At 35.9% G+C, this 26,312-nt stretch overlaps 1 protein-coding gene across 5 annotated transcripts in view; it reads left to right on the top strand.

The window, feature by feature from the left end:
* Positions 1-22,006, top strand: part of LOC125257441 (ankyrin repeat and fibronectin type-III domain-containing protein 1) — a 94,522-nt gene extending 72,516 nt beyond the window's left edge. For 4 of the 5 annotated variants that reach the window (XM_048173793.1, XM_048173792.1, XM_048173790.1 and 1 more), the window contains 19 exons: positions 533-725; positions 1,036-1,243; positions 2,299-2,496; positions 2,570-2,683; positions 3,827-3,924; positions 5,681-5,704; positions 6,131-6,221; positions 7,106-7,213; positions 9,722-9,821; positions 9,921-10,050; positions 10,989-11,108; positions 12,411-12,629; positions 13,637-13,803; positions 13,886-14,036; positions 15,155-15,323; positions 15,411-15,577; positions 16,809-17,013; positions 18,879-19,471; positions 21,250-22,006. In XM_048173793.1, coding sequence (XP_048029750.1) covers positions 533-725; positions 1,036-1,243; positions 2,299-2,496; positions 2,570-2,683; positions 3,827-3,924; positions 5,681-5,704; positions 6,131-6,221; positions 7,106-7,213; positions 9,722-9,821; positions 9,921-10,050; positions 10,989-11,108; positions 12,411-12,629; positions 13,637-13,803; positions 13,886-14,036; positions 15,155-15,323; positions 15,411-15,577; positions 16,809-17,013; positions 18,879-19,471; positions 21,250-21,588 — 3,394 coding nt within the window. In that variant the 3' untranslated portion in view covers positions 21,589-22,006. The remainder of the gene's footprint in view (positions 1-532; positions 726-1,035; positions 1,244-2,298; positions 2,497-2,569; positions 2,684-3,826; positions 3,925-5,680; positions 5,705-6,130; positions 6,222-7,105; positions 7,214-9,721; positions 9,822-9,920; positions 10,051-10,988; positions 11,109-12,410; positions 12,630-13,636; positions 13,804-13,885; positions 14,037-15,154; positions 15,324-15,410; positions 15,578-16,808; positions 17,014-18,878; positions 19,472-21,249) is intronic. The other variant, XM_048173791.1, reaches the window with a different exon arrangement.
* Positions 22,007-26,312: the final 4,306 nt, after the last annotated feature.

Here is a 26,312-nt window from a genome sequence, read left to right as displayed (position 1 = left end):
GCTGAACACCGTTACTGACAATCCTCATTTTGGCTGCGTGAGATTCTCCAGCTTTGTTGTTGTTGAGCAACCGAAGCGTGAGCTGTTAAAGCTCCGCCCTCTTCTGAAAAGGGGCCGGGGAGCAGCAGCTCATTTGCATTTAAAGGGACACACACAAAAACAGCGTGTTTTTGCTCACACTCAAATAGGGGCAAATTTGACAAGCTATAATAAATGATCTGTGGGGGATTTTGAGCTGAAACTTCACAGACACATTCTGGAGACACCAGATATTCCATCTTGTGAAAAGGGGCATTATAGGTCCCCTTTAACAGTTACTTCAGATTTTAATTATGTATTAGTAAACGTTGAAATTAACTAAGATGTTTTTGAATTATTTATCATTGTTAGTTCATTGTTAGTAAATGTAAAGTGCTACCGATATATTTAATAGAAAAAATGTTTTTGTGCTGTATTCATCCTCTAATGATTTTTTTTATTATTATTTATGTCCTCACAGCATCCCTGTTTATTGCTCATAATTCTTTTTCAGGGCCGAATCCAAAATGACTCAACAGATTCCAGACCCTCATCCTCTGATTCCACGCAAATATTCCAGCACGTCATGTTCGTCTCCTCCGAGTGCTGCACGGCGCCTCTACAGGAACCTGTCTGGAAAGTTCCGCACAACGAACCTGATTCTGGACGATACGGCACTCCCGGGCCAGCCAGAAAAAACCAGCATGGTGAGATGCAAACACTTAAACAAGAACTATGCAATAGCAAAAATCAAATTAGTCTCACCGTAACTTTGACATTTCAGCTTGTTTGACTGACATATAAAGCAACCAGTTGCAGTTGATGATGCCATTTAAGAAGATCCAAAAAACCTAGAGCCTAAAAACCTATAATAAAACACTAAGACCTTTTTTAACCTTCAAAGAACCATATTGCATCTCTAAAACCTTGTAGTCAAAAATGGCATTGATGTTTTGTACATGTGTGTTTGCATGCATTTTCTATATGTGTGAGATATATCTATGCATGCATGTCTAGTTCCAGGGTAACGAGGCTCTGTTCGAAGCTGTGGAGCATCAGGAGCTGGATGTTGTGGAGTCTCTGTTGAGTACCTTCAGCCTGGAGGAGCTAGACTTAAACACACCCAACAGTGAAGGACTGCTGCCACTCGATATCGCCATCATGACCAACAACGTCCCCATGGCCAAACTTCTGCTGAGAGCCGGGGCCAAAGAGAGTCCCCACTGTGAGTACACACGTACTGCGATCAAACGCATGCAGCACGAGCCCCACTTTATGAATCATAAACCATACATCTACAGATGTTTGCCACATGCTATACATTACAATAAAGCAGTAGTGGCTTATTGCTTCAATCAAACGGCGGCAACAGCAGTGTGATATGGTATGCGACACCAAAGATCAAAACATAATGTCAATTTTTCAGACACTTTATATAGTTATCATCATCTCTATTGTAGAATGTTTGGGAATGCCCAGGTCATATTTCATCCCAAAATCAAAAGAAACGAGGAAAAAAAAGATTGCATTTAATAAATACAAATATGCATATTTTATTTTATGTTATATTTTGCATAAAGAACTTTTAGGAGCATTAAGTTTTGTTTTGTTTTGTTTTTTAGCATTGTTGCATTAATTAAGCAGCCTCCCTCTTATTACTGTCATTTGAAATTAAATTAAATTGCAGATTGTTGTATCATGGTAGTTTTTGCTGTCCTGAACTTAATTTATGCTTATTATTATTATTATTGTTTTGCATTATAGCAATGTATTTTTTAGTGCAAAATTTCCAAAAATTGGTCCTAAAAACAAGCTAATTTTGGGGGTGAAATATGATCAGGAAATTTCTTGCAATTTAACCATTTAAAGTAATATAAATAGATAATTGGAATTCATTTGCTTATATCAACTTTTTTTTTTTTTTACAAACATGGCCCATTCATAACTTTATAGTATACTTTTAAAATCCATGTATTTATATTTGTCATTGAATCATTCATTCAAAAGATTCGTTCAAAAACACTGATTCATCCAGTAATGAAACGAGTGAAATATTTATGAGCAAGTCAAACCAATTTTTTTTGTTTTATTCAAATTAAATAAACATTGTTAAATAGACTGCAGTAATTAACATTTTGTCAGAACCTCTAGTAAATTACTTGTTATTTTGTGTAATTCTCTGTTCAGAATCGTGCTTGAATCTATTTGATACAAAAAAAAATTGTGATTCTCAATTTATCCAGAATCATGCAGCTCTAATCTCTCTCATATCTTCTCTAGTTCTAAGTCTTGAAGGCAGAGCTGCTCACCTGGCCTCCCTGGTGCAAGAGGCGGAGCATCGTATAGCAGAGCTGGTTGCCCAGGTCACGGGGGAGGAGCCTGGAGAGAGGGAGGAGTCAAACAGAGAGAGACAGCTGAAAACGTGGGAATGGAAGCTCCGCCTATACAAGCGCATGCAGACGGGATACACACACGCCAGTGAGTAACACGCACACACCTGTGGTTATAGCTGCTGGTCGTAACACACTTAGTGACTTTGTTGTGTTTTCAGGTCCTCCTGAGCCTCCCAGTGACGTTCATCTGTCCGTCAGCAGTAGCACCAGTCTCAGAGTTTACTTCCAAGAGCCTCTTTGCCACAACTCTGCTGTTATTACCAAATACCGCGGTGAGTGACTCATCCTGTTATAGGGATGATTTCGTTTATACCATCAAAACACAACTGACTCATCGACTAGTTGGTGAGCATCAGCGGTTTGACAGCCAGCTAGAGAATATGCTCCACACAGCCGAGTGAGCTGCGGGTGAGAAATGAAAATATCTCACAAATGAAACTGGCAGATTCACACTTCTAGTGCTATCTAGTGTTTTTTATCTACTACTAGTTTTTATAAATATTTAGAATTTCTGTCACGCTTTGCTGTAGTGAGCACACGACGAAGCAATATCCAAAACACACTTTATTAATGGACTCACAGGAGATCACAGGAGTAATAATAATCATAGCTAAACAATCAAATCAACATAGATGACATGAAACAATGAACTGAATGAACTTAAATACAGACAGAGTAATCAACAGAAAACAGAACAGGTGCGTAAATTAATTAACAACCAAGGAAACTAATGATGACTAGGAACTAAGGCAAAACCAGCACAGGAAACACAGTGAAAATGAAACCAGAACTGACTATACACATTACAATTGGCTTTTATTGTTATATTTTCATTTTAATTTGTTTAATTTTTACATTTGCCTTAATGCATTTAGCAGACACTTTACCCAAAGCGACTTACAAAAGAGGAGCAACAGTAATTTGACGAAGAATTTTGCTTTTGACATTTTTTTTTTTTTAATATTCCAGTTCAGTTTATTTCAGTTTTATTTAAATCAACAGAAATTTAGTCATTTAAATTTTAGCATTAGTTAGTTAATGATAATAACCCCGGTGCTGTCATAAACAGTGTCAAAAGAACAGACATCACACTCTCTTGTATTTTCTGTCAGACATTATATTTGTTTAGTGGTTCAAACACACTCAGACTGTCTTAGAAATCTGCTGGTCAGACTTTGTGAACAAATACTCTTCAGTATACAAAAATATTTATCCCTTACGGGAGACCATACAAAACAGACTATACACAAATACACCAGGTCACAGTTTGTTTCGCTATATAGAACAAGCACTGCTGAAGTCACATGATCCTTGACTAGTAGGCAGAGGCACACAGCATGGCATGGTGGTAGAACTAGTTGTCTAGTCAGTGCAATTCCTTCTGCTAAATGACTGCTTACTTGTGTGTGTCTCAGTGAGTTGGAGCAGCGTTCCTTCATTTACCCCATTGCTGGGTGAGACAGTCATTGAAGACGTGACTCAACTCCAGTATGACATCACCGGACTTACAGCGGTTAGTATATGGAGTAAAACATACTACAAACAATACTACCACAGCTGGCAAGCTTCAAAAAGAATTAAAAAGCACCATAAAGTTTTATAACATACGACTCGTGCACTATATTTCAGGTTTTCTGAAGACTTATGATAGCTTCGTGTGGGAAACTGACCTGAAATTGAAGTTATTTGCGACCCGCTCCATCATTGTGAAACGCATTTTGAGTTTTATGAGCTAAACCAGGGAGACTCTGCAAACTCAAGTCAAGATGACTTAAAGGTGCCCTCGAATGAAAAATTGAATTTATCTTGGCATAGTTAAATAACAAGAGTTCAGTACATGGAAATGACATACAGTGAGTCTCAAACACCATTGTTTCCTCCTTCTTATATAAATCTCATTTGTTTAAAAGACCTCCGAAGAACAGGCGAATCTCAACATAACACCGACTGTTACGTAACAGTCCCCAATATTTGCATATGCCAGCCCATGTTTCCAACATTATGAAAGGCATTAGACAAGGACAGCCAGTATTAACGTCTGGATCTGTGCACAGCTGAATCATCAGACTAGGTAAGGCAGCAAGAACAATAGCGAAAAATGGCAGATGGAGCAATAATAACTGACATGATCCATAATATCATGATATTTTTAGTGATATTTGTAAATTGTCTTTCTAAATGTTTCGTTAGCATGTTGCTAATGTACTGTTAAATGTGGTTAAAGTTACCATAGTTTCTTACTGTATTCACGGAGACAAGACTGTCGTTATTTTCATTTTTAAACACTTGCAGTCTGTATAATGCATAAACAACTTCATTCTTTTTAAATCTCTCCAACAGTGTAGCATTAGCCGTTAGCCACGGAGCACAGCCTCAAATTCATTCAGAATCAATGTAAACAATATAACAGTATACAATACTCACATAATCCGACGCATGCATGACGAACACTTTGTAAAGATCCATTTGAGGGTTATATTAGCTGTGTAAACTTTGTTTAGGCACTGTTTAAGGCAAGCGTGAGCTCCGTGGGCGGAGAGCGCGAGATTTAAAGGGGCCGCACAGCATAAATCGGCTCATATTTAATGATGCCCCAAAATAGGCAGTTAAAAAAATATTTTGAGCATATTGGTATTTTGAGCTGAAACTTCACAGACACATTCAGGGGACACCTTAGACTTATATTACATCTTGTAAAAAAACGTTCGATGGCACCTTTAAAATGAATTAGAATAAGATGAAACAAGCATTAAGATAAGCTAAAACAACTAAACATGAAGATTTTTTTAATTTACCCCTTGACAACAGTTTTGGATAACCTGTATGTATTAGGAAGCTTCATTTTAAAAGTGTGATTTCCACACCTGGAAAAGTCATGTGAATTAAATCATGTGTACTAAACTGTTGTCAAGATATAGTCAATTTTATATAGTCAATATAATAAAAATTTTACTTTGGTGCATAAAACTCAAAGTGATGATGGAGCTCTCAAATCTCATGTGCACATTTGCACATTCAAACTTTATTCACGATTGGTTAGTTTGATGCGTCTTGAGGTGCCAGTTTTGGTGATTTATTTGGTGAGGACTTTAAGCTCTAAGATTGAAAAAACATTAAAAAAAACATTTCCTTTAATGTTCAGCAGAAGAAAGACAGTCGGTGACATGAGGCTAAGTACAGAAAATTATTTCTGAATTTTTATTTTAGGTGATCCTTTTAAACTTGAGCTATATTACTGGTTAATATTCATTTTCCTTTGGTTGTGTCAGGAGGAAAGCAAAGTTGTTTCAGAGGTAAGAACATTGTGAAGAAAGATTAATATTTTATAGAATATATTGAGCACTACAGTGCTATTTAAGTATTATTTATCTGCTTTTGTCTGTTGAGTGCATGAATGCGATGATCTTGTCATTGCAACTTGATTTCTGCACGCTCATGAATGCTTTCATCATAACTAACAGTGCAAACACAATGTAAATGAGAGATTCTGCAGAGGCGGTCTTTCGTCACACCATTACATCATAATGTGACAAAATTCGAAACGAGTTGTCTTCAGAGCTTTGTTTCAATAAAAGCTGTTTTTGGTCTAACGAGGAAATTTTGAGTTATGAAACTTATAGGATGTTTTTATAGTACAGTGACCTCTTACCTGTTAAAAAATATGATTTCTCAATTCATGAGCCCTTTAAATACAACACAGATCTATCTCTTTTTCTCAGGGCACATGCTGTTATGTCCAGGTATCAGCATATAACATGAAGGGATGGAGTTCACCTCAGATATCTGAACCTGCTTGTGCTACACCCTCAAGTGAGTACACACACACATACACACACATCCAACAACAACAAACAGGACAGATGTTAGTCACGTTTTGCTTTCTAAGAAGTTGCATGACGTATAATGTCTGTGTGTGTGTGATTCTGTATCTGTGTGTGTGTGTGTTTATGTCTGGCTTCATTTGTGTAATATTTGTGTCCCCATTTTTATGTTTGTGAGGACAAGCCCTCCTTTTCTCTCACAGATTTTAGGGCTCTTTTACATTGAGTGTGTGTGTTTTGAGCATGCTAATTTAAATGTGTGTTTGTGTTTTCCATTTCGACTCCCTCTGGAAATATTTGCATGTCTGTGAGAGGCTGTAAAGTTGCAGACAGAACGGCTCTTATACACCAACTCAAACACACATACACACACACACACTTGTTGTCTCCTTCTACAATTCACACTCACATACACACGCCGCTTTTCGGGCACACTCAGAAATGATTTTCACGTAATTTCTCTTATTTACACCTTGTTTGCGTCCTCTATCCCCCTTGCTCTATCTCTTTCATAACACAAACACGCGCACACACACACGCTCTTAGCGAGGTTAGCCGGGCTGAAGAGAGGGTCTGTGTTAGACATTCCGGGAATAGAGCGTCCATGTTTTCCCTGCTTCCCCGGGAACCGGCCTGCAACCAACACACCATCAGAACATCATCCTGTTTACCGTGCCGAGTGTGTATGTGTGCAAGGATATAAGGCGAATGCTGAGATTAGCACACACACATTACATAATCTCATAGTTTTTTGTTTGGTATTACCTCCTACGGCTTTGAAAGACTTGTATTGTGCCAATCTCACTTTTTCATATGCATCTGTTGTTTTTACCCACAATGCACTGTTTCTTATGTCTCTCTGTGTTCCTGCAGGTTGGAGGGAAGTGGACGGGCTTCCCCCCCGCCAGCAGGGTCTGAAAGAGGCGTTAGAGGAGCTCCTGGGGCAAATTAAAGGGGCGCACCGTCACTGCGCATGCCACGGTAAATACTCACTTACTCACTCTGGACCTGAATGAAAAACCTCCTCATTCACGCCGAGCCACAGTGACCGCGACCACAAACATTTAAGCGCTTTAAAACAAATGCTGAGTTAATATTTCAGAGGGGTCGAGCGGGCTGAGCTCATGTGCTCGTGTCTCCCTGGTGCAACTCCGGGGGTCTTGTTTGTTGTTTTTAGTGCATCGGGGCTGAGGGTTTATTTTACTGTGAGTTAAGGGGGATAAATTTGACTTGACTTGTAGGAGTAATACACACTCGCGTGTGTCATCACATGCTCTATAAGAAAATCACTGCCTACTCGCTCCTGTTTCAACACTGATCATTAAATGCTAATTAAACTATAAAAGGGCCTTTAGAGAGACAGTCCTCACCATCTGTGATATATGTGGCTGTTTGGTAGCAGATGCTTTACAGCATAAAGATGTACACCAATTTTAAGACTCTTGAATTTAAAGAAGACTCCTTTTGGATGCTACAGTAACAAATAAGTGTACAGAAAAGTGCTATAGTGTTGTATACTATAGTCATGTTTTTGTAGTACTTTTTGTTAGGACTACAATGTAAATACTATGGTACATGAATATGATGATTTCATAAAACATGAGGCATATTTTCACCACAAAATCAAAAGGAAAAAAAATATAAAATTATATTTTGCAAAAGAAAATGAAGCTTATTTTAAGACCATAAATATTTTTTTTTTCATTGTGACATTTTCATGACAATTAAACATACTATAATGCAAAAATAACATCATTCTCAGTATTAAAATGCAGTAATGAAAATAATACTGCACACACATTATTTTCTGTTAAAATCAGCATAAATTACAATCTGTGGTACTAAAATAATTTTCAGTTTGTTCTTTTTTTTGGGGGGGGGGGGGGTGAAATATGACTATATTTGGCAATTTAATCTAAATTATTATAAATACTTGGTAACACTTTAAAATAAGGTTCATTTGTTAACATTAGTTAAAGGTGCCACAGAACACGTTTTTACAAGATGTAATATAAGTCTAAGGTGTCCCTTGAATGTGTCTGTGAAGTTTCAGCTCAAAATACCCCATAGATATTTTTTAATTATTTTTTTTAACTGCCTATTTTGGGGCATAATTAAAAATGCGCCGATTCAGGCTGCTGCCCCTTTAAATCTTCACGCTCCCCGCCCTGAGGTCACGACTGCCTTAAACAGCATAAACAAAGTTCACACAGCTAATATAACCCTCAAAATGAATCTTTACAAAATGTTCGTCATGCATGCTGCATGCATGCATCGGATCATGTGAGTGTAGTATTTATTTGGATGTTTACATTTAATTCTGAATGAGTTTGATGGTGCTCCGTGGCTAAAGCTAACATTACACACTGTTGGAGAGATTTATAAAGAATGAAGTTGTGTTTATGAATTATACAGACTGCAAGTGTTTAAAAATGAAAATAGCGACGGCTCTTGTCTCCGTGAATACAGTAAGAAACGATGGTAACTTTAACCACATTTAACAGTACATTAGCAACATGGTAACGAAACATTTAGAAAGACAATTTACAAATATCACTAAAAATATCATGGATCATGTCAGTTATTATTGCTCCATCTGCCATTTTTCGCTGTTGTTCTTGCTTGCTTACCTAGTCTGATGATTCAGCTGTGCACAGATCCAGACGTTAATACTGCTGCCCTTGTCTAATGCCTTGAACATGGGCTGGCATATGCAAATATTGGGGGCGTACATATTAAGGATCCCGACTGTTACATAACAGTTGGTGTTATGTTGAGATTCACCTGTTCTTCTGAGGTCTTTTAAACAAATGAGATTTATATAAGAAGGAGGAAACAATGGAGTTTGAGACTCACTGTATGTCATTTCCATGTACTGAACTCTTGTTATTTAACTATGCCAAGGTAAATTAAATTTTCTATTCTATGGCACCTTTAATATATTAACTAACATGAACTAACAATGAGCAATACATTTATTACAGTATTTATTAATCTTGTTAGTTAATAAAAAATACTCATTCATTGTTTGTTCATGTTAGTTCACAGTGCATTAACTAATCTTAACAAATAAAACTTTTGATTTTAATAATGTATTAGTAAATGTTGAAATGAACATTAACTAAGATTAATAAATGCAGTATTGTTCATTGTTAATGTTAGCTAATGTAGTTAATTAATGTTGAGTAATGAAACCTTACTGTAAAGTGTTACTGAATATTTTTAACCCATTTTTGTCAGTGAATCAGTATCCTATATTTTTTTTTCTATTTCAATCACTAATTGTTTTTCCCTCAGTGTTTTATATACATTTCATATTCATTTAGTGAGTCTAATCTGCAACATCCCGAATCTTTATGTGAAAGTTGAAAAGCAACAACTTCAGCAATAACTAAAACTGCATGTCTCTGTACAGAAGAGGAGCTGATTTGAACTCTTCTTCATGAATATCTGTGCTGTATTTCATGTCTGTCCTCCCTGTGTGTTTAGAACAATGCAAACCCCCGTTGAACACCAGGAAACACTCTGTGTCTAAAAGTCTGAGGCATCTCTTCCAGCCCACCAGCAAATTTGTCAAAAATCTGAAAAGGTGAGCGAAAACAACATCAGAAAATGGCTGTTGCAATGTTGAACGCTCTCAACACACCATGTCTTGCATTATTTATGATGCCTCTCTTCCTCTCTGTAGAGGTCTTTATCTGGCCTGTATATTTTATAAAGATGAAAATATTCTGGTGACATCAGAGGATCAGCTGCCTGTCGTTGAGGTGGACGACTCGTACAGCTGTCACGCACAGGATTTACTTTGGTTTACAAAGGTAACGAAGTGTATCGGTGGTGATGCACACAACAGGATTTTCTGTTGAACTTTCTTGAAATAATCAAAGCATTTGTAATGGTACTGGTTTGGTGAGGTGACTTGTCTGAGGTTTTTCAAAGTTACTAGCCACTCAGCATTTTCACTGGCCACAATTTTGACATAGATTACCATGGAAAAAAACTGCCATATAGATATTTTTAATATTATCTCATAATTTGCAGCAGGTTTATTAGGCTGCTGTCACTTTAAGACCTGAAGCACAGATCCATTATACTGTTACACGTGCGTTTTCTTTCTCAACTGTTTATGTTCACTTAAAACATAACTGACTGTTTACGTGAATACTTGCCATGACCGGCATTTTGACATTATTTTGTGTGTATTTGACAATTTAAGTGCAATAACTGTGAAAAAGAACTCGATTTAGTACTGAGAGGTGGCTTTATGTGCGCACAATTTGGGCAAAATCACAAAAAATCTGCGGGAGTTAGTAAAATTATGCACAATACACGCAATCCCATGCTGAAATTCAAGCCCTGTAACACCAACAATATTCATCCAGAGCAAATGAAACGAGTGAGTGTGGGGAGGAGGGTCTAAGTGTCAACTCACTGTCGGAGAAATGAGAGAGTGAGAAAGCACAGCCGGTATCATGTATCTATTCTGCGGAAAATGAGTATTGGAAGCGTTTCAGATATTTCAGTATCGATATGTCGAAAAATCTATTTTTTTGACAACACTACATTACACATTAATTTATTATATCAGATGCCTTTTTAAAGATTTTGTTAAAATCCAATTTAATTTGAATCAATTCATTGCACAAAAACTGATTCACTAAAATGAATTCGACACTCAAATATACATGCACAGCAATAAACTCTATGAACATTTAAGTATTAAACACTATTGTCTCTAACTGATGCATGTTGACAGGTGTCACATCTCTGGGAGGATCTCACCTGGATGCAGCAGTGCATCAGTCCTGCTCACGCCTCCAGTTCCTGCACGCTCCAGACGCGCCTCAAAATGCTTCAGGCTGCTGCACAACTACAGGTGAACGAACTAAACTTGAACGTTTTTTAAATTTATAGTCTCTACTAGTGATGTACTGAAATGACACAGAAACACCGAAACTGAAATGAAAGTTTTCATTTAGCCAATAACCGAAGCTGAAACCAAAAATAAACGTTAATAATTAATTAATTAAATTGATTTAATAATCAAAACACTTGCTTTTCTAGCTAACTAATGAGTGTCACGTTAGCACAGAGACAAGAAGGTAAGATCCAAGTGCAGCTTTAATGGGGTAGTCCAATAAACATAATCCAGAACAGGCAAGGGTCAAACTCCACAAAACAGTCCATAATAAACAAAAGAAACAGAAACAAAAGCCAGTGACAAAAACAGAAGCATGTGACTTGAAATGAAACCACGATAACAAAAGCAGAAACAACCAAGTATAAATAGACAGACACTAATGAGCAAACACAAAACAGCAGAGTGCAATTACGGGATAATGAGTCCGGGAAGTGAGTTCTGGGAAATGAAGTCCAAGTGTTGAAAACAAGAGTCCGGGTTGGAGTGCCCTCTAGTGGCCGACTAGGGCACTCTCACTAGTAATCATGACAATGAGCTATTAACATTGATTGACTTTCCTGAGGTAAATGTAACGTTGAAATATTGTTTTCAAGCTGTTTTATTGACATCTTTCCGTGGTTGAAACACTGATTAAGCGATTACATGAGATGTTACATTTCAGGAAGTTGTTCTGGTTCTTTTTACATACCCTCGGATGATCATTCATGTTTATTTTGTGCTATAACTAGTAGTAAAGAGGAAGAGATGATCAGTTCAGATGCTCTTCGTGGTGCTGTTTGAACTAAAGTGGGTGCAGCAATCATTAAAGAGCATCAAAACGCCATTTATTGTTTACATTTGTGATAAAATGGACAGAATTGGATGGGATTGAAGGTTTCGTGAAGATTTGTTCTTGCATCAACTAAGAATAACTTAGTCAATGATTCTGGCTCTCCAAAACCATTTTGTCCGAACCCCCCCCAAATTTTTTTTTATATATATATATATATATATATATATATATATATATATATATATATATATATATATATATATATATATATTTTTTTTTTTTTTTTTTTTTTTTTTTTTTTTGCCAAAATGTTGGTGCACTAGGAATGTAAAAATGCAATCTAAAAATCAAGTTGATCCAAATTGTGACCAAATTTAATAATGTTTTGCATCATTTAGTAAAGAATTGCAATCAAATCTTTATTAGAGTTGAGAAATATTTATCTTGAGGTGACGTTTTCTTTTTTTGATTTGTTTGTTGTGCAGGCTCTCCTCAGCACGGTGGATCTGGGACAGGTGTATTTTGAGCCCATCAAGGACAAGCACGGTAACGTGGTGTTGGTGCTGATGAAGGACGTGAGCGCATGCGCATCGCTGGAAGGCTTACGCTGGATTCCCGTCAGTAAGTTCCAGCTGCAGCGCAGGTCATCCTCTTCTTCATCAGACGAGCCCAGCGCACTGGAAACACTCCTCACAACGCTTCACGTGAGTGCTTTTAAACACAGCTGTCCATCGCTGTCACATGCTGCTCCCTTCTAGCACCATGATCAATGAAATGAATCTAGTGATTAAAAACACTATTATATTTGTGCACAAAACTCATTTTTAGAATAATGAATTCAGTCTAAACAATTGACTGTAAGGCAAGACGCATCATGCCAGGTTTGATGTCAAATGTCACTGGCTTTTTCATGTCTCGTCATTGACGTCAAGCCTGGTGCGACTCATTTTGATGCACCGTATTCAATTTCAGAAAACACTATGATTTTGGAACAACACTGGAGAGAAAATGACAGTTTTCATCTTTGGTGGAACGAATGCTTTGACTCAAACTCTGATATATATGAACCCAAAGCATGACAATCAGTGGGGGGAAAAAATTCAATATTATACTATATTCCTCTTTATTTTATATCTCTCTTATTATTTAAGTGCAGTGAATTGTGGGAGTATAACAGTAGCATTGTTCATTTGATGATTTAGTCTGAATGCTGTAAACACGTCACCCACCGCTGGTCGTGTGTTTGAAACGGCTTTGGCTCAGGAACATCAGACCCAGTGTGAAAATTATGTTTTGTCTGAGCGGCTCAGATTTTCCCTGTGGTGAAGCTGTGTGTGTGTGTGTGTGTGTGTGTGTGTGTGTGTGTGGTGAAAGTGGTTCCACAGCTCAACAACCACATGGCTCCAGAGTCAGTCTCTCAGTCAAATAGTTTAGAAATGATAAACGTGGGTCAATTTCAGGCTATTGCAGGAAGTTCTTCATACCTCAGAATCTATGTGTGTGTGTGTGTGTGTGTGTGTGAGGGGGGGAGGGTGTCCTGGTAAACCCTACATTTTGGGGACCAAATGTCCCAACAAAGATAGTAATACCAGTCATTTTTGAGCTTGTGGGGACATTTTTTTGTTCATGTTCTCATAAATTCTCATTCGATTTTGGGATGTATTTCGACCTGGACATGTTTCACTTTTTATAATAAGCCCTTTGTGTGCAGGAGAAGCTGGCCTATCACCGGCGCAGCAGGAAGTGTCTGTCTCCGGGCCTGTATCTGGGTTACCTGAAGCTGTACACCTCAGTGGACCAGATCAGGGTGCTCGTGTCACACAAACACCCAAACGTGCTGTGCCACGTCAAAGTACGAGACAACGGCCACGTCTCCAGGTATGACGTGTTTATGGTTGTGTTATGCATGAGTATATGTCTCTATATATATGTGTGATAATTGTTAGTGTTTGTTTCGTAGGGAAGAATGGCAGTGGCTTCAATCACTGAGTTCGCTCGAGGACAGCGCGCAGGTGTGTGCTGACGCTCAGAGCGCTCCGCATCGCCTCCTGCTGGCCTTACGAACCGCTGCTAAAGACTTACTCGGCTACATCAACATTCCCAATCACCAGGTTTGTGCATTCACATACACACACGTAGGCACATATAATTTGTTTGATTGCACAAGCAAATTAGTGCCCTTATTTGGGAACTTAGTAAATCAGGGCCACGCAGTGTCACATTTACATAAATGTCGCAAGCCCATTTCGCATGTATTGTGTGTATAAATGGAAAAGCTATGGAAACTTCTACACTAAAAAAAATTTTGTGTAGGATTTAATTTGAAACTGTTTTCATACAGAAATTGCTAGTAAATTTCACAAAGAAGTGACAAGAAACATTAATTTAAATGTGAAATTTCTAGTAGAAAGTAGAAACACTGAAAACGTACATAAAATGTACTTCAGTAAAAAAATTTTTTTTAAACTGTGTATAGTCATAGAAAAATCTGATTTGGGAGCAAATTTGAGTTGGTTTGTTTTGGTGAATCATTTGAACCAGTTCATGAATCAGCCTGAATGATTCATTAGGGAATCAGTCTGAATTTGTATGATCCTTTTAGAATCACAAATAACTGAAAATAAAATGGAAAAGCATTTTTTTGAAAGTATGGGAACGCTGTTGATTGTAATTGAAATGTGGTTGCAGTAATGCCAGTTAACATTTTTTATTTGCATAATCGAGACAAATTCATCAGTCATTTAACCTTGATCCATGACATTGATTTACTGTGAATAAACATTGAAATAATAAAATATTTATACATGCACATTTATTTATTGATTTGATAAGTAGCCATAATTATATAACTGAGTATCATCGGCATAGCAGTGGAAAATAATTCCATGTTTTCTTATAATATTACCAAGTGGCAGCATATATATTGAAAATATCAGAGGGCCTAACACAGATCCTTGCGGCACTCCATAATTCACTGATGTTTTTCTAGATTTTTCCCCATTTAAATAAACAAAATGGTAACGGTCTGATAGGTACGATCTAAACCACCTTAATGCCTGTCCATGAATACCAATGTAATATTGTAGTTGATCTAGAGTATTTTATGATCTATAGTGTCGAACGCAGCACTGAGATCAAGTAACACTAGTATTGAGATACAGCCTTGGTCAGAAGCTAAAAGTAATTCATGATACAAATACTAATATTTCTCTTCGTCTTCATACATCAGGCACAGGATTTCCGTGTGTATGTAAAGGAGGTGGTTGAGTTGGGGGAGGGCGTGTCCTTCCTGTTGCTCCTCCCTCCATGCGAGGAGGTGTGTTCACCGCCCGGACAGAACCATCTCTGCTCGCCGCGCTCTGGATTCTTCACCCTCCCGCTGCAGATCTTTGAGTTAGGTGAGAGGACACACACCGTAAACACATTGACCCACATGTATCTTCTGTCCCTGTCACCTGCTGTGCACTCATTCTCTGTCTGTGTAGTTCATTTCGAGGCCTACTGCCCTAGTTTCATCGGCCTGTATTGCCGCGTGTCGGCTCTGCTGGGTCTGGAGTCCCTGATGTCCCAGCAGACTTTGCGGGAGGCGTTCTCTGAGTCCGAGCTGTTCGCTGCCAAGCAGAAACATCAGCAGGTTGAGCAGTATTTGCAGGTATTTCTGTCCTCTGTGCAATTAAACACTGGCAGCCCGCCGCTTCAGTTCAGCTTTCATAGGTGTAACTGATGACAGTAAACCCGCAATAAAAATCAGAACAAACTGTTCAACTTGCGGGAATTTACAGTATCATCTTTAATAGATGCAAGAGGTCCAAGAGCAGAAATAAAAAACAGCCGGTGTGATCAGACTCCACAGCCTGAGCTGTGCCTTCTGCTTTATATTTTAGACATTTAAGATTAAAGTTTGACAGTCTTCCACTAAATTACATTGATTTACTGCAAAAAAAAATATATATATATATATTCTTAATGAGTATTTTTGTCTAATTGGTCAGTTAAAATATGAAAATATAAAACATGATAAATTTACTTGGGGAGCAACGCTTTTTGAGATATATCTTAATATTATAATTTTATATTATATTATTATTATTATATATGATTATATCTTAATGTTATTCACTATTTATTCACTTGTTTTTTTACTTGCTTAAAACAAATGGGGGGGGGGGGGGGACAAGCCTTTATCTTGTGATGAGGATTTATGGGAAAAATACAAATATACTATAAATGATAAAAATATAAATTTGAAAGAATTAAAAAATAGAATGCCGTGTAAAAACTCACACATACTTGTATATGTGTATAATATTATAAAACATAACAAATTAATTATATATTTTATATAATATTTCATTTGCTTTTTTTTTACTTGCCTAAATTCCAAAAAAAAAGCCTTTATCTTGTGATGAGGATTTATGGGAAAAATATAAATATACTATAAATAATAATAAAAAAAATGAATAGAAAAGAATAAAAAAATAGAATGCAGAGTAAAAATGCACTTGCATATATGTGAATAAAATTATAAAACATAAATTAAAATATAAATATAATAATATACAATATAATGTCCAGTGTATATCCCTCATGAATTAATTTACAAATTAAAATGTATTGGTTTAACAACAAGTTACCCAGACAGTATGTGATTTCAAATTCAGCAGTTGCGTTGTTTCTTGTGTGTAATCGACGGAAATGAAGACACATTATGAAGATCGTGACTACACCACAACAGCTCTGATGTTGCATTTTATTTACACCAATCGAAATATTAAATCTAAATCATCTACAGCTTCTTCTGCTATTCCTTACACACTGTGTCCAGATCAGAATCTCACACATGTTGTGATGATTCACCCATGTTGATATGCGTTCACTTTCAGCATATGGAGGACCTGTGGCGTGATGCCCGGTGGATGGTGGTCCTCCAGTCGGCACGATACAAGCATCAGAGCTCCGGAGTGAGTCTGAGCTGGATTATTGACTTCTCCAAAGAGAGTATCCCGGAGAAACCAGCTTCCACTTCCTCTCAGGTGGACTACCTGCCCTCACCGATGCCTTCACCGGAGACGACACGCAAACACAACGGTGAGAGCGTTCACCTGACTTACCTGATCCGCCTCTTCATTATATAATAAGATAAAGTACAGAAGAACTAGACTGCGTTTCAGGCAATGTTTATTTTAGATTTGGTCAGAGAGCTTTCTGTCCCTCCATTGAAAATGTTCGTACGGTATACAGTCCATGTCCAGAAAGGTAATAAGAACATCATCAAAGTAGTCCATGTGACATCAGTGGGTTAGTTAGAATTTTTTGAAGCATCGAAAATACATTTTGGTCCAAAAATAACAAAAACTATGACTTTATTCAGCATTGTATTCTCTTCCGGAATCCTTTCCATTGAATTGATTCCATTGAATCCTTTCATCTGTCGGTGTTGGTAATGCACTTTTACGCCACGTGGTTGTTTTTGGCGATTAGGACATCTGCGACATGCACACTTACGCACCATTTTAAAAAATATAGCAATACCAAAATATAAACAATGTAGAATAGCTTGAATACAGCGTGCGTCTCCCTCAGACTGTAAACGAAGCTCGTGCGCACCGGATAACACGTCAGCAGCGTCACTGCAGAGTCATGAACCACACTCTGGAGCAGAAGGGGGCGGTAATGCACCAATAAGCTGGATGCCAACCGCCGTAAAACAGGAAAGAAGAAGAAGAAGCAGAGTCGTGAACGCGAATTGACAACAGACCCGGAAGAGAAGACAATGCTGAATAAAGTCGTAGTTTTTGTTATTTTTGGACCAAAATGTATTTTCGATGCTTCAAAATGTCGCGAATGTCCTAATCGCCAAAAACAACCACGGCGACGTAAAAGTGCATTACCAACGCCGACAGATGAAAGGATTCAATGGAATCAATTCAATGGAAAGGATTCTGGAAGAGAAGACAATGCTGAATAAAGTCGTAGTTTTCGTTATTTTATGCTTCAATGAATTCTAACTGACCCTCTGATGTCACATGGACTACTTTGATGATGTTTTTATTAAAAATACTAATATTTATTCACCTTCATGCTGTTCCAAATCTGTACACTGTTATTCTTCCAAACACATAATTTTTAATGCAAAATAATAGTTTATAGTGACCATGGTTTGTCAAGCTCCAAAATGAATGAATAGATAAAAACACCAAAAAAGTCAGAAAGGGCAAAATTATCAATGAATAATGACTTAAATTGTGGTCTGTTCCTCATATGATGTTTGACATCCCATGGTCACTATGAACTGTTGTCACGGTAAGACTATGCAAAAATGAGTGAGTAAATAATAGTGAACTTAAACAGGCCATATTATATTTTACAAAGTCTTGATTTTGTTTTTGGGCTCTACTAGAACAGATTTTCAGGCTCAAATGTTCAAAAACACATTATTTTCCTCATTTTCTCCATTGTTGCAGCTCCTCTCTTCCCAGTCTGTCAGTAACGCTCTGTTTAGTTCCTGTCTCTATGAAGCCCCTCCTTCTGAAAAGCACAATGTGCTCTGATTGGTCGGCTGGAGCAGTGTGTTGTGATTGGTCAAGCGCTTCAAGCGTGTTTGGAAATGTCCCGCCCCTTACCATAACCGCCAGTTTCAACACACTACTAACTAACTCAACCAGGCCCCGCCCCTTTATTTAGCATATGAATTATTTAAATGAGGAAAATTGTGACATGTTCATTCCCGGAAGAAAACTGAAGACTACAGTGGAGGCGTTTCAGGGAGTTCAGAAACAGTGACAGTGATATAGAGAAAAAACTCCCTCTGGAGTGATTTTGGAACTTTGCATAAGTTTTTCATGTTAAAACAGCAACATTACACACAAAAAAAAGCTGAAAATGTCAAATAGGACCCCTTTAAAATGAGCTACTCCTTTAAGAAGTCTCTCTTTCTGTTTGTTTTTCCCAAGATACCCACGGTCTGTCTGATGAGGACAACTCATCCGAGGTGTTCCTCACTACTGATAGCGAGTACAGCTCCAGCGTGGCCCAGAGCACCAGAGAACTGGACCTGCTTCCACCGTCTCCTACCAGCTTCAGATCTGTAGCGTCCACCCACCCTTCCTCCTCCTCGCAGTCACCGCCTCGCTCCTCTCAGCCGGATGTGCTGCAGACCGGAGGAGGAATGAGCAGACGGGAACACGTGAATGTGTTCGATAGCGACTTCATCCTCCCGAGCCGGCAGATCGAGCTGCTACGGGTCACGGAGAAGAGAACGGCGCTGTGCGTCCGCACCAGCAGTCTGGAATACCCGCCACCTGTCTCCATGCCAACCACACCCACCAACTCCTCCAATCACAAGGGCTGGACACGTCCCTCCTCCTTCGATCTCTGCTTCTCCGCCCCTGAACCCCGCCCTGCGCCTGTGCGCACCCTATCGGAGGACAGTGGCGTCCAGCGACTCTCCGCCCACTCCAGCGGTTCCCCTCACAGGCCGTGCCACACCACTTTGAGAGTTTACCCACAATACCGGACCGGTTTACCCAAGGATACCAGTGTCAAAGTGAGTGTTTGTGAGCCGATGCACCAATCATTATTAGCAATGTTTCCATTCACCTAATTATATGTGCATTTTGGGATATCACATAAAAAAAACGCTGGCTGGAAACACCAAGATGAGCATGAATTGTAAAAATGAGCATAAAAAACGTAAGCTCTCAATTGAGGCGCATTTTTGAGGCGGGCATGCAAATAAACTACAATGGAAACGCATTTACCAAATAAATCCCTCGATGCGCAACTAAAACACATGTGGCTTTGCCTCATCAGAGGATGTTATTGAATAACTGGACTAACCAGCAGACCAATCGCATCACAGCATCTCAAATGTTGGTTTGATTTGGTTTAATTCCTTCTCCCAGAAGCGTCTCACATGATTGCATTCTGTCATATTGTTTTTTAAATTAATATTGTAAATTAAATTATATTTATTACATATATTTAAAATATTTTAATAAAATATAAAATGTATTATTTATAATAAAAATAAATAATTATCAATAAATAAAATATTTAATTAATTTATTTTAATTTACATAATTTAATTTAATTTTACTAGTTATGTTGACTAAATTTGAGCATTCTGGGAAATGAAGTGTTCTTCCATTTTTATATATATATATATATATATATATATATATATATATATATATATATATATATATATATATATATATATATAAATATTGTATATAAATATGAATATAAATATATACAATTTTCCTAATACTTTTACAAAAAAAAATATTAAATACATATTTTATTAATTTAAATGTTATGTAGGTGGCATTTCAAATATTTATTATTAATATTGTCTTTTTGGAACTTTCATGTGAATTTTCGTGATAATTTTTTCCCCCATTTTAATTCTATTTTCTTAAATTCATATTATTTTATATGCATTATATTATATATATATATTATATTATATTATATTATATTATAACATATTGTTTTTTAAATTATATTTATTACATATATTTAAAATATTTTAATAAAATATAAAATGTATTATTTATAATAAAAATAAATAATTATCAATAAATTATCAATAAATAAAATATTTAATTAATTTATTTTAATTTACATATTTTATTTATTTTACTAGTTATGTTGACTAAATTTGAGCATTCTGGGAAATGAAGTGTTCTTCCATTTTTATGTATATATATATATATATATATATATATATATATATATATATATATATATATATATATATATATATATATATATCAAGTTCAAGTTCAAGTGACTTTATTTATACCCGAAGGTAGATTTTGTTTGCAGTAGAGTCCTCATACACACATATTATATATATATATATATATATATATATATATATATATATATATATATATAATATAATATGTGTATATTATATAATACATATATTTTTATATAGATATGAATATAAATATATACAATTTTCCTAATACTTTTACAAAAAAATTATTAAATACATATTTTATTGATTTAAATGTTATGTAGGTGGCATTTCAAATATTTATTATTAATATTGTCTTTTTGGAACTTTCATGTGAATTTTTGTGATTAATTTTTTTCCCCATTTTAATTCTGTTTTCTTAAATTCATATTATTTTATATGCGTTATATTATATTATATTAACATTGTATTTAAAATATAATATAATTCTGCATTCTCTTTGCTACCACTCAAGAGTTATTATTATTATGATCATTTGAGCTGGACACCTGACTATAGCTCACTAAATAGACTTCATCTGCTGACTTCATATGTATGTTTGTCTGCGTTTGTAGTTACGTGTGACTCCAGAGACGTCGGCGAAAGAGATGGTTCGTCTGGTCGTCCAGGAGATCAACGCCGTGTGCCATCACCTGCAGAAAGCCGCGCAGCAGTGCACGTGTGCGGCGGATCAGTGTGGCTACCCGTCGTGCGCGTCAGAGGTGTGTGTGTACGGCAGCGAGCAGCTGGAACACTTTGGCTTGGTTCTGCTGGTGGAGGGGAGAGAGAAATGGCTACAGGACGACTTTTGCCCGCTCACACTACAAAACCCATGGACACGCGGGAAACTCTGCGTCCGCTTCAAAGAGTATTCTCCGCTCGCGCTGCAGTACAGCAGAGCCACGACTGTTTGATCGCTCACACATGTAAATACACACACTCACACACTGACTGAAGTGCATAGACTACTGAATTTTGGTGTTTTCCTACTTGCTTCGTACGTCACAAGGTCTTAGGGTTCATGTTTACCTGAGTGGGTTCACCTGCACTACAATAATAACACACTAACCTTATGGGAAAGTCAATGTCAAGTGCTTATCAATCACTAATATGAGTTAAAGTCAACATGAAGTTAAAATTGACTTTCTTAATGTATGTTTCTGATCTTGAATAATTCATCAGTGCACATTATTTTCATAATCTATAGTCAAAATTGAATTATTTTCTCCACTTCTGAAACTAAATATATATATATATATATATATATATATATATATATATATATATATATATATATTAGTGCTGTCAAACGATTAATGATTAATCACATCCAAAATAAAAGTTTGTTTACATAATATATGTGTCTATACTCTGTATAATTATTGTGTATATATAAATACACACACATGCATGTATACATTTAAGACACATTTGTTATATTTATATATAAAATACTTATATTTATATAAATTATATAAATCTATATACAGTACATACATGCAAATATATCTTAAATATATGTGTGTGTATTGAAATAAACAATAATTATACACAGTACACACATATATTATGCAAACACAAACTTTTATTTTGGATGTGATTAATCATATATATATATATATATACACTACTGTTCAAAAGTTTGGGATCACTGTATTTATTTATTTATTCACTAAATTGATACTTTTATTCAGCAAGGGCACATTAAATTGGTCAAAATTACAATAAATACATTTATAATTATCATTTATTTCAAATAAATGCAGTTTTTTATGTTTCTTTAACATCAAATCATCATATTAGAATGATTTCTGAAGGATCATGTGACACTGAAGACTGGAGTAATGATGCTGAAAATTCAGCTTTGATCACAGGAATAAATTACATTTTACAATATATTATAATAGAAAACAGTTATATTAAATTGTAATAATATTTCTCAATATTACTGATTTTACTGTATTTTTGATCAAATAAATGCAGCATTGATGAGCAGAAGAGACTCTTTCAAAAACATTTAAAAATCAGAATTTTTCCAAACTTTTGAACAATATATATATGGATAAAATTGAGTCTTAAATATCCTAAGTAAATACATCACACTACTGAGGTAGAATACCGTTTCATAATTTCATATTGACTTTAACTGGTCACATGGGTAACATCAGCATTATCACATGTTTTTTGCCACATTAACAGCTTTCTTGTTCCAGAAGGTGTAAGTTCAGCCTTGACAGAAGCTCTTCCATACGTATTCAGAAGTGAAATGTTTACAGCTCGCTGATGGTGGCTCGAAACCACCGAACAAACATTAGGTCATGATCTTTTCTGTCAATGCGTTCTTCCTCAGGACAGCCTTATACCCTTCCACCAAAATTGTACACATACAGGACTTATCCAAACTGTGAATACTCCATTGGGATCCTCCAATGAGCAAAATACACTGAACAGATGCACTTGAGAATGAGTCTACACTGAGTCTGCCACCAGAACAGAAGCTTTATCCAAATGAAGAGTGACGTCAAACCTCGTTTTGATTGTTTGTGAACAGACGCGTTGGACCGGACGAACAATACGACTCTAAAGCGAGATGAACTGCAGTTTTACAGACTCTTCCTGTTTCTAATGTTCATTTGTGTTGCTTTGAGTAGCAAGAGCGTTTACTTCTGTTGATCGGCCGTGTTGTGGTGCGGTGAGTTTATTATCGATATTGTGTTTACTGTCTCTGTTTCACGACTGACGGACACACACGAGTGCGAAGTAAAAGTTTTGGTGCAATAATATTTTACACTGTAGCTCGGAAGCGGATTTCTCTTCCAGATGAACGTTGATTTATGGGATGATGTACAAATACAAACTCAAGCTGATACACAAGCACTGTTGCAGATGATGTGTGTTTTGGCATGAGACGCAAATCTGTTTTTGTGTGTGTGTGCGCGTGCTCCTAGCATGAGCTCATAGTCTTATGGCTGTCCATTTGATGAAAGCATAGTTTTGAGCAGCTGCTGTGTGTGTGTGTGTGTGTGTGTGTGTGTGTGTGTGTGTGTGTGTGTGTGTGTGTGTGTGTGTGTGTGTGTGTGTGTGTGTGTGTGTGTGTGTGTGTGTGTGTGTGTGTGTGTGTTTGTAGTTTACTACGTGTATTAATATGAGCATTTCATTTACAGCTCCAGCAGTATTGTGTGATTCAGAGTCTCTTCTCTGCACTGAAATCCTCCACGCGTCTCATAATAGAGTGCAACAGTCGAGAAAAATCCCTTCAATATTCTTTGCAAAGAAATAATGTTTAATAATTTGTGTGTGTATATATATATATATATATATATATATATATATATATATATATATATATAATGATTTCTGAAGGATCATGTGACACTGAAGACTGGAGTAATGATGCTGAAAATTCAGCTTTGATCACAGGAATAAACAAAATTACATTTTATATATTTATTAAATATTTTGTATTATTATATTAATATATTTATTATATATTTATTAAATTAGACCCAACTCTGTAAACAAAATCTTTCCAAAATGTTGACTAGAAATTGTTCATTTTAATTATTATTATTTTATTTTTATATGTAATAATATATATTGTCATCTCATATATATATATATATATATATATATATATATATATATATATATATATATATATATATATATATATATATATATATATATATATATATATATATATATATATAATATCTTTATGATATATTAATTATAATATATTTTAATTTTTATTTATATATGAGTGATTTTTGAATGGGGAAAAAAATTACATATTTACATATACATACAAATTACATATAAATCACTTAAAATTACTCAAGCAAAATTAAACATTCTTTTTATCAAAGAATCCCCCCCCAAAAAAATTAATAAAAATACATATATATATATATATATATATATATATATATATATATATATATATATATATATATATATATATATATATATATATATATCAGTTTTCACAAAAATATGAAGCAGCACAACTGTTTTCAACATTGATAATAATCAGAAATGTTTCTTGAGCAGCAAATCATCATATTAGAATGATTTCTGAATGATCATGTGACACTGAAGACTGGAGTAATGATGCTGAAAATTCAGCTTTGAGCACAGAAATAAATTTCAATTTTAAATATATTCAAATAGAAAACTGATTATATTGTAAAAATATTTCACAGTTTTTTACTTTATTTTTGATCAAATAAATGCAGCCTTGGTGAGCAGAAGATTTCAAAAGAAGCATGTTGAGTGTTAATGCGTGAAGTCGGTTCTCCTGAAGGTGTCGATTCACGTTAACTATCAGCTTGATCCTCTGACCTCAAACACACACCATTCTGACAGTCTTCATGTTCAACACTAGTGTTTAGCATTTCAAACCTAACATGTTTTAGTGCAGTTTTGGTCATTTATTACAATAAATGACACTTGATTTGATGTTTGGTGTCTAATGCAGTGACATTCAGACATGTTTAAGTGTGACTGAAGTGTCCAGATCTGTTTTGGAGCTGCTGTATTCTGTTCCCCGTCTGTTTCAGTGAAATAATAGACGCTCTCTGATTGACTGAGTGTCTCACTTCTACTAAGTAAAGTGTGGGAAACACTCGACAAACATAGGCGCACACTCTCACAAGAACAGTTCCCCTCACACAAACAAACACGGACAACACAAACTGGCAGACCACACACACACTGCTATACAAGCGCTCCCTCACACACACACACACACACTCAAATTAAAGTGCAGCGGAGCGTGTGGAAGACCACACACACGCTGCACCTTTAAGGCCGTGGCTGTGACGGTTATCGACAGTAACCTTAGAATTGTAGCAGGGTTCTCACACCTCCTAATTATACCGTGTAGACTCCGGGAAGACCTGCGCTAAATTTAGCCCTCTGCGGATCTGCAAATACTGTTAGCAAAACATTCCCAAAAGACCCTGAATGGATCTGATTCACACAGCTCTCCTGCAGCTCACTGGGGCTCTGCTGCAGAAGCTATGAGCTGCCCATGTAGACGGTGTTTTAAGGCGCTGTAGGCACGCTAACGATGATCCGGTTGGTCCAAGAAGGTTAGCTGGCATAATCTGGCCAAAATCTTAGGCAGCATTGCATATCTTCTTTAGGGGGAAACTGTTGTATAATTGCGACCCGCTCGGTGAACAAAATCTGTGTGGGTGTGTAATTTAATTATTGATAATAAATGATATATTTCTATTTTTTTATATTTTTATATATTATAAAAATAGAAAAGAATTTAAATATATCATTTATATAAATGGTATATTTTTATCATTTTTATATACTTTTTATATAATATATATTAAATTGCTCCCAGCTCAGTGAACAAAATCTTTCCAAAATGTTGATTATAAATTTTGTTCATTTTAATTATATATATATATATATATATATATATATATATATTTGTGTGTGGGTGTGTAATTTAATTATTGATAATAAATGATATATTTCTATTTTTTAATATTTTTATATATCATAAAAATAGAAAAAAATTGAAATATATCATTTATTATATAAATGGTATGTTTTTATAATTTCTGTATACGTTTTATATAATATATATTAAATTGCTCCCAGCTCAGTGAACCAA

This window comes from Megalobrama amblycephala, linkage group LG22, assembly GCF_018812025.1.
Source record: "Megalobrama amblycephala isolate DHTTF-2021 linkage group LG22, ASM1881202v1, whole genome shotgun sequence".
NCBI classification, from domain to species: domain Eukaryota; kingdom Metazoa; phylum Chordata; class Actinopteri; order Cypriniformes; family Xenocyprididae; genus Megalobrama; species Megalobrama amblycephala.
This window is presented reverse-complemented; position numbering and strand designations above follow the sequence as displayed.